At 45.1% G+C, this 15,381-nt stretch overlaps 2 protein-coding genes and 1 long non-coding RNA gene across 4 annotated transcripts in view; 2 read left to right on the top strand and 1 right to left on the bottom strand.

Moving 5' to 3' along the window:
* The window catches only part of LOC120676197 (cytochrome P450 72A15-like), a 58,388-nt gene extending 49,028 nt beyond the window's left edge, over positions 1–9,360 (top strand). The window contains exons 1-4 of one of the 2 annotated variants that reach the window (XM_039957429.1): positions 6,433–6,648; positions 6,744–6,988; positions 8,082–8,460; positions 8,817–9,360. In XM_039957429.1, coding sequence (XP_039813363.1) covers positions 6,747–6,988; positions 8,082–8,460; positions 8,817–9,242 — 1,047 coding nt within the window. In that variant the 5' untranslated portion in view covers positions 6,433–6,648; positions 6,744–6,746 and the 3' untranslated portion in view covers positions 9,243–9,360. Of the gene's footprint in view, positions 1–6,432; positions 6,649–6,743; positions 6,989–8,081; positions 8,461–8,816 lie in introns of those variants that run through there. The other variant, XM_039957428.1, reaches the window with a different exon arrangement.
* On the top strand, positions 958–4,441 carry LOC120676200. The gene is made up of 2 exons (XR_005675716.1): positions 958–3,169; positions 3,874–4,441. It is a non-coding gene; the product is annotated as an uncharacterized LOC120676200 (long non-coding RNA).
* Positions 9,361–12,220: 2,860 nt separating the features above from the next.
* On the bottom strand, positions 12,221–14,785 carry LOC120675740 (cytochrome P450 72A11-like). The gene is made up of 5 exons (XM_039956949.1): positions 14,344–14,785; positions 14,000–14,223; positions 13,363–13,610; positions 12,850–13,234; positions 12,221–12,736 (listed from the first exon to the last, which is right to left on the bottom strand). Exons 1-5 carry the CDS (start codon positions 14,651–14,653, stop codon positions 12,311–12,313), a joined length of 1,593 nt encoding a protein of 530 aa, XP_039812883.1. The 5' UTR covers positions 14,654–14,785; the 3' UTR covers positions 12,221–12,310.
* Positions 14,786–15,381: the final 596 nt, after the last annotated feature.

Here is a 15,381-nt window from a genome sequence, read left to right as displayed (position 1 = left end):
ATCCAAAAAGTTTACACCAAAAAATATCATATAGAATGTTTGGACACATACAAGAAGTATTAAATAAAATTTATTTATAAAACTTTTTGCACGGATGGGTTGTAAATCGCGAGATGAATCCAATGAACTTACTTAATCCATAATTTGCAGCAACAGTGATGCTACAGTAACCATCCTCTAATTATGGATTAATTATAGATTAATTAAGTTCATTAGATTCATCTCGCGATTTACAACCCATCCGTGCAAAAAGTTTTGTAAATAGATTTATTTAGTACTCCAAAATAGCAAGATTCTCTTTCAAAAAATTTCACCAAAGCAACTAAGATCAGCCCCAACACTCCTAGTAAGATGGTGTCCATAGAATTAGTAAAGGTGTCATGTAAGCAATTTGGGGATAGGAATGAGAGTTAATGAGGAAAAAATAAACATCGTTTTTGATGCAAAACATCATGTCTACACAAAAACTAAAAAAACGGGAAGAGTAATAGGATGAGACAAGAAAAAAGAGAAGAGAGAGGATTGAATGAGATTTATTTTCTTCATTTATTATAGAAACTATGTATTAGGGAAGTAGTTTATACTGGTAGTTTTTTACTTTTTTTTTATTTAGACACCGCCTATAGGTACTATGGGTTGGAGATGACCTAAGCACCCCTAAACATCGGAATGGTTAAAATCCACTGCCATGCGCTCCTCTCCCCACATCCGACGGGAAAAAGCGGACGCGTGTCAACCTGCGCGAGGCTCGGTTGTTTTACAAAAACACCCTAAACTTTATTAGTAATCGCAAATCAGTACAACACGTCCAAAATGAACAGAAACCACGTTCTTATATTTTTTATATAGGTCCTCATATTAAAGTTTAATTCAACGTGAAGAAGAAAAAAATCGCCAATGCTGTTCCCCCTGAGTCACTTTTGCGAAAAGCCCCTCCCGCACCCCAAACCCTAACCCCGCCTCTCTCCTCTACTGCTCCCTGTTCCCGCCGCCCTCTCCCTCTCTCCTGTTCCCCGCCGCCGCCTCTCTCCCTCTCTTCTCCCTGCCTTCCTGCCACCGTCTCCTCCCCTCCTGCTCCCTGTCGCCACCCGCTCCCTGGGATCCGGATCCAGTGCGGGACAGGGCTCGGAGGGCGCGTGCCGGCTGGCCACGGTGACGGTGGCCAGCCGCCCCAACCATGTCGACTCGGCGCGGCGGTCCAGCTCTGCCCCATCCCCGCTCCGCTACAGTCGGATTTGCCCCAGCGGTGGCCACGCTCATCCCGTGTCTTGCGACGGCGCTCCTCTCCAGCCTGGTCGCCCGAATCATGTCGACCCGGCGCAGTGGCCCAGCTCCGCTAAGCCGTCTTCGACCCGGCGCCTCACTCTACGGCGGTGGCCACGCTCCTCCCGGATCTTGCAGCGGCGCTCTCCTCCAGCCTCGTCCCTCCTCCATGCGCTATGGCAGGCGCAAGCTCCGGCGGTGGTGGCCGCGGCCGCGGCCGCCGCCGGCGCGCAAGTTCCGTGTGCGCCTGGTGGTCTGGCAATCGAAGGGCTGCCCCTGCTGGCGCCTGCGCCTGCTACAGAGTCAGCCTCGTCGGAGCAGGAGGCGGCGGGCGCGGCGCCGCCGAGGGCTGTCGCGGCGGAGGTGAGGTGGAAGGGGCCCTGTGCGTTTGCGCTGGGTTCACTGCGGCGCGCTGCAGTCAGGCACAACAGCACGCGGGGGAGGTGAAGGCGGCGTGGGAGTTCGAGAGTATCGTCACGCTTGCGGCCACAGCGCAGCGGGAGGGCGTCGCGTTCCAGCGCTGAGATATCCACGGCGTACGGCCAAGATCCACGGCGGCGGGCGCATCCTCAGCCCTTGTCCACTGTGGATGGTGGTTCAGGCCCACTTTCATCTTGGCTGAAATACCAGCCCCTTCCTCATTGCTAAACCTGCTGCGCGGCACCTCGGCTACGCGGGGATGCAGCATTCATCTGCTGCAGCGCCCCTTCCTTGCAGGACATCCCTACTCCTTGTGCCTTCCATGCACCTGGTGCCTGCTTTTGGCTTAGGTGGCCGGTTGCTGCAAGCTGTTCTGCTTGCATCTCAGGCATTCGACGCAGAATAGCATCAAAGGAGACATGCTGACTGGTAGATGAGGTGCAAGTCTGAAGATCCACATCCACAAGGTGTGATCTTTTGTCATTTCTTTTCCCTACAGGTTTCTTATATGCTCCATATTTTGCTTAAGCTCAATTCTGATGGCAAGTACTAGCCATATTGTTCCTTAATGTGGCTACATTTTCAATTCATCTTCCATACTACTACTTTAGTTAATAATTGTATTTGTATGGCTGACCAGTGTTCTTAAGAGGGAGTAATAATTATAGAAGAGTCCAATCTGTCGAGTTATGATTGGAAGCCTCAGAACTCAGAATAGGTGATTAGTTTGTATCTAATGACTACTGCTTTAGTGAAGAATATCGGTAAAACAGTTGGCCGTGATCTACCATTCCCCTAATTTAGTGTATTCATTAGTTAAATGAGAATATCAGTCATAATATTGAGATCATTTAATTAATTTTGCATGCTCACATTTTTTCCCATTCTCCCTCCTGAACTACTATGCATCTCTATCCAATAAGCATAATTGCATCTTCTTTATCTTGCATTCTGTATCTTGAATTCCTATGTACCCCTGCATTGTATGTGCATGCTTGGTCAACAATGGATGGACCGACCTGAAAAGGAAAGCTGCTCTTGGCTACTCAAATTGTTAGCTATCTCATACTCCCTCCTTCCCCGTTTGTAGGGTGCATGACCATTTTCAGCTTTTCTTCCAATATAAGGCGTGCAGCCTTGGGTTTTGTTACGCAGGAATTAACTCATGGAAGCAATTAACTCACGGAAGCATTTAAGCGCCTGCAGGATTTCGCGGCGGGAGAACATTTGCATGCTGCCATGCAGAATTCCATTTGCATGTGGCCATGCAAGGCTGCATGCGGCCATGCAACATCTCTAAGATCGAAGCGATGCCGTTTGCTCTCCATGTTATTAATGCAAATCTTGGTACCTGTGTTATTTGGTCATGCGCGGATGCGCCCTACAAACGGGGAAGGAGGGAGTAATTAAGGAGCAGGGTGGCACCTCTGTTGCTCTCTGAACCACCAACCACACCACAAAGCGGCAGCAAGATTACTGAACCGAGGTAAATTGCTTTTCACAACCACGACATTCGACATGTTCATTTTCAGAAAATATATATACATTCAAAGACTTCAGTTTAATGTCTCCAGAAAGAACAACTAATAAATGAAGACTTTATTTCCAAGGAACTTTTTCCTGATCATATTGTGCTATTTTTCCACAAGGGACCATGAAGTTTCATTACTCAGACCAGCAATGAGAGTACAAAGTTGATCATAATATGCTATATTGTGTTACATAGTTTAGAGGCTTCTGTTTTACGTTAAAGTTCTGTTTGTTGCCTTTTTTTTCCTGATCATACTTAGCAGCTATTTTAAGTTGAAGTTTATTCTGTTTATTGCCTTTTGCTATGCTGTGACTGTTTCTCAAAGCTTAACCCTGCCTAACTACCTATTGCATATTACATGTCCTCCCCAATCTCCATATGCTACATTGAACTAATCTTGGTAGAGCCAGTAAAGAAAAGAATATGTGGTTCTGTAACCTTCCAATTCCCACCGTCTGAACCTCTTCTCCTGAAGGAAAACCCTGTGGTTTCTGGGATTTTATTTTGTGATGTTTCGATCTTTTTTTTTTGTTTGGAACAACTTGTGATGTTTCAATCATGTTTTGTGGATCTTGGGGGCATAATGTTTCCGGATGATATCTTGCTGAAATCTGTGTATGATTGATGCAATGTGCTAAGACCCTGAATCAAATCTGCAGGCCTCAAATGCTCGAAGCGAGGTGGCAAGGTGCCAGTGCCAGCCAAGCTCGGACGCAGCATGGGCTGCTACAGCCTGGAGCCACGGGCAGACAAGGCCATATGGGCATGTTGCGGTGGGTCAGTCCCGGGTGGTGGCGAGAGGGCGGCGTGGCAACATGCTCCTGGTCGAGCTTGAGCTCAAGCATAGCAACGAGCGCCGGCCAGCACGGCGGATATGCTCATAGACCTGCTATATCCAGTTATCATTCTGATTCCATATATGGGTGATAAGGGCAACTAGCACTAGAAAACTTTGTCACTAATGACCACGAAACAACACTTACCTTTTAATGTGCTATCGCCTTGCATTTAGGGAAGCAAATAGTAAGGCAGTGATCTAAGAGTACATATTGTGATGTCATTACTTTTATTGGTCTTCCGCAGCACTAAGTCATGAACCCATGGATTGTTCCTACAATTCGACATGTTGTCATATGTAAAACTTGTATTTGAGTAAAACAGTGCATATGTTAGCATATTAACGATGTATTTATTACAATATGGTGTGATTTTGTGTCGAATTATTATTATATACTATGCGTGACATTTGTCACATTTCATTACTTCGGTTTACTTGTATTTAATTCCATATTTTATTAACTTTAATTTACTCATATTTGATTGTTTAAACGGTAGGGCGTGCATCGCGCACCTAATGTTATAGTACCTTTAAATAGCACAACACTGCTCCATGTCGCACATCCCCTCATCGCACCCTATCTCTGCTTTCTGCTTGCTTATACCACTCCAGCATGATGGCCACTCGAGCTCTGCTGGCGCTGCGGGAGGTCTCCTCGTGGCAGGGCCTGGCCGGCACGGCGGCGGCCGCAGTGCTGCTATGGCTGGTGGCCAGGACGCTGGAGTGGGCCTGGTGGACACCGCTGCGGCTCGACCGGGCCCTCCGGGCGCAAGGCCTCAGGGGCACCAGGTACCGCCTCTTCACCGGCGACGTGAGGGAGGACGCCCGGCGCAACCGAGAGGCGCGGACGAAGCCGCTGCCGCTCGGCTGCCACGACATCATCGCCCGCGTGCAGCCCATGTTCCACGACCTCGTGAAAGAGAACGGTAATATAGGCTGATTGAAGAAGCCTCCACGTAAGCACCTAATTTTTTTGGTAGATATTTAAAAAATAGAGAAATTTTAAAAGTTTTGTAAAAATTAGAAACACCCAGTCATCAATCTGATAACTCTAATTATAATATTCATTGAATTTGTTATCTTTTCTAATAAATTACTCATCTTTATCATTATGAAAATAGACTAAAGTAACCCTTAAATATATACGTAAATTGCGTACGGCTATCGTAAAAAAATATAAAATAATTCCATAATCTTTGTGTAAATTAACCACCTATACTATTATAAAAAATAATACAAATAACCTAATAAATTTGCATATAAATTATTCATCTATTTTATTATTAAAAGTCAAAGTAACCTCTAGATGTGAAGCTAAATTATATAATTATAACAAAATATTAAAGCGCACAAATATAAAATTCAAAATTAGTATTTCTATCATCATTAATATATTATTTATGTTATTGTTTATATAAAAATACTACCCACGATATGTATTACCATGTATTCATATATGATGAAAGAGATAAGAATGCCAATTCACAAATAATTGGTTAAATTAAATATATATTAAACACACATGGAGGTGTGATGCAAAATGGAATCAATTGCAACTAGATATGATAAATATATATTTTAAAGTATGTGTTAGAATATTTAATAAATGACAGCCCCTATTTTTTCAATCATTGTAAAATTTCTCTAATTCTAATTAGCTCGTGTGGGATCACAGGTTGATAGGCTAGTGTAGTTTATTTAATCTAGATAACATGATTTGCCTTAGGATATTTTTATGATACAATAGTTACATTGGAAGTTGTGAAAGTTTGGTCGGCGAATTCGCCAACAATCATTTAGGTAGCATACGCAAAATAGCTTTGTATCCCCCCCCCCCAATAACAATATTTACAATCAATCACTTCCCTTCTGAAAGACGACACGTGCATATGTAATAATGGGATAGTTTGTGTTGTCTGGGTGTATTTGACAAGAACAACTATCAAACTAGAGCACGCCTTTGAATAAGATTTCCCGTGTGACAGTCGGTTTCTTTCCCATTTTCTCTAGAAAACAAGAGGGGTGTGGCAACCGTAGTCTCAGAAAATTATTGCGATGCAGTTTGTTGATCCTTTTACTTATGAGATTATAGAAACTTTAAAATGATTGAAAAAATAGGAGCCGTCTATCTGATAAAATTCTACGGTGGTGAAGGTAGAAAGTACCTAGGATAAAGTAACTGGTACTTCCAAAATGTGGGACCAAGTACCAATAAGTGGGATCGAATACGAATTTAATTTAATTTAATTTTTATAATATTCTCCATAGTCAACGGCTAGAAAAAAATTTAAGATAAAAGTACTTGAAAGTACTCATTAGTATTTTACAATCATTGTAAAAGAGCTCGTGAGATTAATTCAAACCTTAAAATGCAGGGAAATTGTCATTCTTTTGGTTTGGCCCAACGCCAAGGATGATGATTCCTGACCCCGAGTTAGTGGGAGAGATTTTGTCTAACAAGTTTGTCCACTTTGGCTAACCGAAGACAACTCGTGTCTGGAAGTTGATATTCAACGGGCTTTTTAATCATGAAGGAGAGAAATGGGCAAAACACAGGAGGATCCTCAATCCCGCTTTTCACCATGAGAAAATAAAGGTTATTTGAATTTTATTCTCATGACTTTATTTTTCTCAGTTTTGCAAGTCACATATTTGATAATATCTTTACTAACAATGATGTGTCATTCACAGCGGATGTTACCAGTATTTTCTACCTGCTGTGTCAAAATGGTTACAAGATGGGAAAATTTAATGTCGCATGAGGGGTCTTCTGAGATTGATGTCTGGCCTGAGTTCCAAAATCTTACCGGAGATGCCATCTCAAGAACCGCGTTTGGTAGCAGCTATCAGGCGGGTAGGAGAATTTTCCAGCTGCAAGGAGAGCAAGCTGAACGCCTTATACAGTCTTTCCAAACAATGTTTATCCCAGGCTATTGGTTCGTTCTTTCCCCTCCAACATTAGCAAAACTTTTTTTTCATGAGAAATAAATTGCGTAGCTGGTCATTAGTCAGACATCAACATGTTTCTGCAAAAAAGTTCTATTTACATGTTTCTGCAAAAAATTCTATTTGTTACTCCTATCTATACTTTAAGACACCATATCGGTTCCTATAAATATAGGAAGAGATAGGAAGTTAGCTTTCTCCGTTCACAAATATTTTGAACAATCTCGACTTTTTCATTCCTATGATTCATTGATACAAGGGAGTTGGGAGATAAATGACTTGGCATAGTAATGTGTTAAAAAGCAAGATTTTTTTATGATGTGGGTTACGGAGAGGTATTAAGTACTCCACCTGAACAAATATGAGGAACCAGGATTTGAACCCTGGTCCGCTAGCTCTTCCCCGTTAACACTAGGGTTTTTTTTACCGACCGGTGGGACAAAACCGCCGCCCACTGGTAGCAGTAAACCGGACCGGTTTGACCGGTTACCAGAAAAAACCGACCATATTCAAAATCCAAACCAAAAACTCATGTTCAACCGGTTCCTCGGCTAGCCGACCGGATTGACCGGTTTACCGATCCGGTTTGACCGGTTACCGGTCGGTTTGAGTGGTAACCGGCCAAATTCAATTTTTTTTTCTTTTTTGGTTTAAATTCAAATGGCCGCAAAGTATACTAAATGAATGTTTGTATAACATGTTTTAGCCTAAATGAACCCTCCAACCCTCTTTTGTACTACTTTTACATTGTATTTGTATACTTTTGTATGCACGCTTTATTGTTTAACTTCAAATGCTCACCTCACGAAGTATACTAAATGAATGAATATTTGAAAAAATTTGACACCATTAGATTCGTCGCAACTTGAAGTATTTTTAGGAATTTTTCATTTTTTGGAATTCAAATTTGAATTTTAAATTTAGGCCGGTTTGAAACCGGCCGGAACCGGAACCGGTTTGACCGGTTACCGGTAAAACCGGACGGGTTCCGGTCGGGATTTTTAACCCTGGTTAACACTAGCCAGCTACATTAAGGAAAGAAATTTTTTTTATAGTGCTTATACCACTATTGAACATATGCAGGTTCTTGCCTACAAAAAATAACAGAAGGATGAGACAAATTGATCGGGAGATCTGCAAACTTCTGCGCGGAATAATTGAGAAAAGAGAGAAAGCTATTAAAAATGGCGAGACTAATAGCGATGATTTACTGGGCATATTGGTAGAGTCAAACATGAGAGAATCAAATGGAAAAGTGAATCTAGGAATGTCTACAGAAGATATAATTGAGGAATGCAAGCTATTTTACTTCGCAGATATGGAGACGACATCACTCCTGCTAACTTGGACTATAATCGTGCTAAGCATGCACCCAGAATGGCAAGAGCTGGCAAGAGAAGAAGTGTTGAATCACTTTGGAAGAGCTAGACCAGATTTTGATAGGTTGAGCCGCCTGAAGATTGTAAGTATGAGATCAGTGCACATTTATCGTGAAATGCACAAAGTTTAGGGCATTGAAAATGCTTTCTTTTCCATTCATTAAACATCATCATTGTGTGATTATGTGGAGAAATACTAGTTTAATATTACGAGGGCTTACATCTTAGCAATGAAAACATTAGTATCTAACTTATTTCAGAAAACTATAACATTATTAGTACCTTGAATCCATGGCTGACTAAGTGAATAGACCGAGAATTCAGGAGCAGACTTAAACATAATCTTAAAGGAACCTTTCAGAGGAAAAACAGGATACCTGTTGTTTTTCGTACTGTATATTTGGATTAATGATCTTGACCTTCAGATTTGCTTCTGCAGGTAACAATGATCCTATACGAGGTCCTTAGGTTGTACCCACCAGTAATATTCCTAAACAGAAGAACTTACAAGGAAATGGAGCTTGGTGGCATCAAATACCCTGCTGGAGTCGACCTTCTGCTGCCCCTTCTGTTCATTCACCATGATCCCACCATCTGGGGAAAAGATGCAAGCGAGTTCAACCCGGAGAGGTTTTTTGAGGGCATCTCTAATGCCACCAAGTCCCAGACCGCCTTCTTTCCATTCGGATGGGGACCCAGGATCTGCATCGGCCAAAACTTTGCATTACTTGAAGCGAAAATGGCGTTGTGCACCGTCCTCCAGTGTTTCTCCTTTGAGCTCTCGCCATCGTACACCCACGTACCATACACTGTGATAACCCTGCACCCTGAGCACGGTGCTCAGGTCAAGCTGAAGAAGCTCTGATCACTACTGGAAAACGGATTTTCCCTGAGTGTGTGGTATTTGCCTGTCAGTTTTTTATGTACACACAGGGAAATCATATATTATCCTGTCGGTTGTTGAATAACTCATAGGGAAATGAATTACCCTGTCGGTAATTGGTATACACACAGGGAAATTATGTATTACTCTGTCGGTACTTGTAGTACACACAGGGGAATTATATATTGCCCTGTCGGTTGAGATATATAGCACATGAAAAATGCTAATTGGCCTGTCGGTTCTGACATAACTCACATGGAAAATATATTTGGCTCTGCGCTCCCTTGCAATTGGACTCCCGCGCTTACCTCCCGCGCGTACCGCCCACGCCTGAATGTGAGTAGGCGGGCAGAAAATGAGAAGAAAAAAAAGAAAAAAAACTCGCTGAGCTGCGAAACAACTTTTTTTTAGAAAGTATATATGTAGTTTAGACCTTAATAAACAGATCAATTTGTATGATTGTGTGAACAGATAAAATGTTCAACGGTAAAGTAGTAGCTCACCACTCAGTATGCCTATTTGTGAGGTGGTAACCTGGTTTTGCTGTACTTGTCATTATTGAATTTTCAAATCTAATGCTCTTTGAGCTTTTTGTGAGTCGAATAGAATTGGACCCTAAACACGTTTTTATGTAGCTGCTGTTGTTCACTGACTGTAGAACAGCATCTTATGCATGTAGTGCCATATGCCCGGCCTAGTTTTGACTAGACTGATTCTTTTTTTTTTTTGAAGGGTCACTTGGGGGGTGGGGGTGGGGGGGAGGGGATGAGGAGTCCCCACCTAAATAATTTACCACTGATACCGGCAGAACCGGGAATGGAGCGTGGCAGGCGCCAATACATGATCAAGGCATAGCCCTACAGATACAAAGGGTACAACAAATCGAAGACAGTAAAAAACGACAACTGAAAAACTACCACTGATCGTCAATTAGTGCCACCGTCGAACAACATACTTGCCGCTAACTCCATGACCATTGCACCCCTCCCAGCTGCACCGCTCTACTGTCACCCTCCATCTGAGGGACCACCTAGCAAAAAAGGGACTAAAGGTGGTGAAGGACGCGCAAGCTAAAACTCACCGGATACGACGACATTCCTTGAAGCTGATGATGACACCTACAGCACATCCAGGCTCCACGTATCGTCATCCAATGCCATCCAAGGGGAGGAAACCTTGAAGGGGATTGTCGAAAGTGGTAAAAACAGCACCCGACATTTGATTTACTTGCACCATCAACAAAAAGAGCATTGACGAAGCAGAGGCGCCAAAGGAGGGCACTCGCCAAGTCACAACAGCAGCCAACAACCAGCGCCAATCCCATCTAAGAGGAGCAAGGAGGGGGCACGCAACAACCACAAAACCCCTAGTAAATTCCTGGTTGGACGGCTATCGGCTAGTGATGAGCCTCCAAAGAGACTCCTTCAGGAAGGAGGACGACGATGTTGTCGTCTCCTGTCTGGTAATCCAGAGCAGAGTTTTCACTCTGGAGGTTGCCTATGGTTGTAAACTAGGAGAGCTCGATGACGACGCCTCCAAGAAGGTGTGATGCGCCCTCTGTCAAGGGCATCGCCATCGTCAGCACCGACACAAAGTCATGCATAGCTTTCGCACAGAGCTCCCCACACTAACCAAATGGCAAAAATATCACGCCGCTTGTAGCAACATTAGCACCTGGCAAATCACCTCCTGGCCATCAACTAGCCGAGCGTGGTGGAGACCATGTCGTAGTGAGGGTGTCTCGGATCGAGCAGCTAGGCATGTCGCATGACCAGCCATGCAGATCGAAGCAGGTGAGTGATAGTACAAAGAACCAGCTGCCCTCACCACCACTAGCAGCTGCACGCCCATCTCCTCACAACCTCGCGTAGATTGCTGCTTCACCCTACTTCCGAGCCACTAGATCTGACGAGGCTCGTGGAGGGCGAGCCTCCACCCCTGTCCAGCAACCCAGAGCAGCAGTAGGAAGCATGGCCGGCGATCGGAGCTTGCTGCACCACCATGCTGAAGAAGACACTTCCCACAACCAAATCCGAGCGGATCCAGCCACGAGATGTGCAGATCCGACCACAAAGAGGTGCGGATCCGGCCTCCACGAGCTTCGATTCAACATCCAAGGGAACATGGAGGAAGTCCGTGGGGAAAATGGTGAAGGAGGCGGAGTAGAGGAGAGAGGCGAGTGAAAAAAGCAGGACCGCCACACGGCGCCGGCGCCGCTGCCGACCTGGGTGCTGGCGGCCGCCGCTCTAGGGCGCGGTGGAGAAAGGCTAGGGCGTGGCGGTGGGGGCTCCGCCGATAGCCTCGCGGAGACGACACGTGGGTCGGGGTCTCCTTGTCGCAACTCCCTCAACAGCTGTGTGAGGCTGCGATGCAGATATGAAGCTGGCAGCGGCGGCGGAGTGTGATTGGCAGATTCCGTGGCCGCCTTTGCTTTGTCGTCTGTCGCCCACCAGGCTCCCTGCGTGCTCTCAACACTCGACTTGACCGATTCTAACCTATATGAACTGCATACAAATGTAAGGGCAAGTACATTGAAGTCGCCTAATAGGCAGTCTCATGAAATAACATGTCATCTTAGATGACTTAACAAATAACATCTACAATGGATGGTCTTTTTAGTTGTCTCATAGTAGTACATATCCCTTAATTAGTGGAATGAAGAAGGAATATTATGAATACCATAACAACAACTGCTCGTACAATGGTGAGTAAACAGTCTCATAGTCCTTAAATTTAGCTTATAAGGCGGTTGTTTTGTTAAACAATTACTTTGTTCTCTCTCCTCCCCACTCTCTCCTCCAGGTCATCAAGAACCCTATGTGGAACTGCATGAGACAACCTATGAGACTGCTGATATGTAGCAATGTACTTGCCCTAAGTAGTGGCTAGCTAGTTAAACTTCTTTACAAATACTAGCAGGCCTGAAGGTGTACTATTGCTATGGCTTTTGAGAAAGCATGTCGATCACGTGGGTACTTGCATGAAACTTCTGTGCAAAATGCACTTCATTTACCAATACCAAAATGATTTAATCAGAATACATGTGCTCATCAGAGCCGGCGTACCCTAACCAGAACGCTGTGCTGCGGATGGAGTGTCAGGATGCTGAAGGGCGCGTGCACGTATTCTGGCGAGAGCTCGAACGCGAAGCGCTGCAGGACCATGCTGATGGCCAGCTTGGCCTCCAGCAGCGCGAAGTTCTGGCCGATGCAGATGCGCGGCCCCCAGCTGAAGGGGATGAAGGCGCCCGGGTCGCTGCACGCCTTGGACACGCCCTCGGCGAACCTCCCCGGGTTGAACTCGTCGGCGTCGTGCCCCCAGAGCGGAGGGTCGCGGTGGATGAACATGATGGGAACAACGAACATGACATCCGGCGGGTACGTGACGCCTCCGAGCTCCGTCTGCTTGTGTGTCCGCCGGTTAATGAACAACGCCGGAGGGTACAGTCGTAGCACCTCGTACAGCACCATGGTCACCTATTATATATCGAGTACAAAATCAAACAACAAAATTATGTTATGAAAGAAAACGGAACCATGTTTTTCACTGGAATTTATCCTTTTTTTCAATCAATCACACTAATACTCACAACTTTTAGACGACCTGCACCGCTGAAATCTGGCTTGTTCTGCCCGAAGACTTGCAGAACTTCATCCCTGGCTCGATCTAGCCACTCCGGATGCATGCTTAAGGCTACCATTGTGTAAGTCAGCACGATGGCGGTAGTCTCTGATCCTGCGAAGTAGAACAACTTGCATTCCTCGATGACTTCCTCAACGGTGATCCCCCTACTGGACTTTCCATCCGAGTCGCTGTAATTCATGTTTGATTCCATCAGCATGCCGAGCAAGTCATCCTTGGCGGGTTCGCCGTTCTTCATAGCCTCATGTCTCTTCTCTATTATTCCCCTTAGGATCGTCTTGGTTTCCCTGTTAATAGCCTTCATCCTTCGGTTGCTTTCCGTCGGTAAGAGACTGACAGATAAAGGTAAAGGTGAAATCTTAGGATGAAAAATGCCTGAAGGTACGGTTTTGCACAGCCAAGAAAATGGAGAAACCAATGAGCATTATTGAGTACTAGAGTTATATGATTGAAACCGTACGAGAATCCTGGGATGTGACTTGTCCTGAAAGCTTGAGTAACACGAACAAGTTGTTCACCTTGGAGTTGGAATATCCTTCTGCCATCTTGGTAGCTAACACCGAAAACAGCTCTTGAAATAACATCTCCTGAGAAATTTTGAAACTCAGACCAAACATCTAGCTCAATGGTTCCAGCAGAATCAGCGAGCAAGTTCTCCCATCTGCAGATTAGATCACTGCACGCTGCAGAGAACGCCGGAAACATCCCCTGCATCCATTTCCAAGATAATTGTCAACGGTCCAAAAAAAATTCCAAAGAACCTAATTCGAACAAATGGATCCATCCTCTTTTCTTTAGTGTTTATTTCCATGACATTAGAATTAAAAATGAAACTGTTATCGGTGTAGCGAGTATGCCACTTATTTTCTCATAAACACAAGTCATGTTTTATGATCTACTGAATGTCTGAATTAGTCAATCAGCAACCAATTAAGCAGCACAGCAAGATGTTTGCAGATGGAATATCATAAAACGTTTATAAAAGCTAAGTAAACAAAATGTAACTAAAGCACAAGCAACTAGATTAAGTTTTCATCAATTAACTCAAGCAATATTAAGTGTTCATCAATTAACTCGAGCAATATAAACAAAAGCACCTTCAGCTTCTCTGCATGGAAGGCTGGGTTCATAATCCTCCTATGCTGGACCCATTTCTCGCCGTCAAGTATCGCGACCCCACCAATCAGAAACTTCATCATGCGAGTGGCTAGCTTTGTTTTCACGAAGCGGCCGTCTTTGTTTGACATAACCTCCCGGGCCAGCTCAGGGTCGATGATTGTAATTCTTGGGATCGTCCCGAACCATGTGAACGAGAGCTTACCTGCAATTCCGTTTCAGGATGGATGATGGATTAGGCCGGAATACACAAGTAGAAAGCTTAAGGATTTCGGATATGCGGTGACAGTTTTGGTTGCTTCAGGATTATCGAATTGTTGTTTACCATGCTCCTGAACGGCACGGTGGAGGAGAGGGGAGACACGCGGGAGGATGTCGTGGGGCCGGTTCATGGGCACGGGTCTGGCCAGGGCTGCCCCCGTCAGCCGGCGCTCCTCCTTGAGGTCGCCCCAGAGGAAGCGGTACCGGGTGCCCCTCAGGCCCTGCGACCTGAGGGCCCGCTCCATGCGCCGGGGGGACAGCCAGGCCCACTCCAGCACGGCTGCCGCCCACCACAGGAGCAGCACGGCCGCCGCACCGGCCAGCAGGCTCCCCGGCGAGGCCTCGCGGAGCAGAGCCGCCACGCCCAAGCCCATGCCTTGGCTTGCTCGATCGGCGGTGGAGCTGCGGCAGCAATGGCGGAACGAATGGTAGAGCAGAGCAGAAGCAGCAGCAGCAGCTATAGCGTGCAGCCGTGCAACCAGTCAAAAGCTGTTGTACCAAACGCCAGTATTGTGTCACTCCACTGGTGATTGTTTTCTTTCGACGAATTTGTCACGACGTGCACTACAGTATATGGTGTCCTTTCCGAGCCTTCGCTATCTTGGCGGTGCCTCTTTGTCATTGATAAAAAGTCTTTTATTTGAATTGTGTCTAGCTAGTAGAAGCAGTAGCCAACTAGTAGTATTTGCCAACTTGTGTACTAATTGCGACAGAATAATCATGTCAGTAGCGATAACATTATTTAATCTAGGATTCAGCGGAATATATTTTAATTTTTAAACGCAAATCTGCACTCTGCAAAGGAATGGAATGGATTTGTCCTTAAGCGAGGATTTGATGCCATATACCATCTCGAATATAATCTAAGGTCTATGGATGGAAGTATGGAACTATCGCCTATGAATAGGATGGTTGTGGCCTCGCGACCACGTCTACGGCTATCCATCTCACGCTCAACGACTTGTCGCCTGCGCGCGCTGTGCCTTTGGTCCAGTTTTGCGGTCTAATTGTACGAACTTCTTCTCCTTCGTGTCCATGCCGCTGCTCGCTGTCATTCATCGCCGTGCTAGGTTGGAATTTAGGATTTCAGGGTTCAGATTTT

The sequence above is a fragment of the Panicum virgatum genome, chromosome 5N (genome assembly GCF_016808335.1).
Source record: "Panicum virgatum strain AP13 chromosome 5N, P.virgatum_v5, whole genome shotgun sequence".
NCBI lineage: Eukaryota > Viridiplantae > Streptophyta > Magnoliopsida > Poales > Poaceae > Panicum > Panicum virgatum.
Note: the sequence above shows the minus strand (reverse complement) of the source record. Positions and strands in the feature narration are given on the sequence as shown.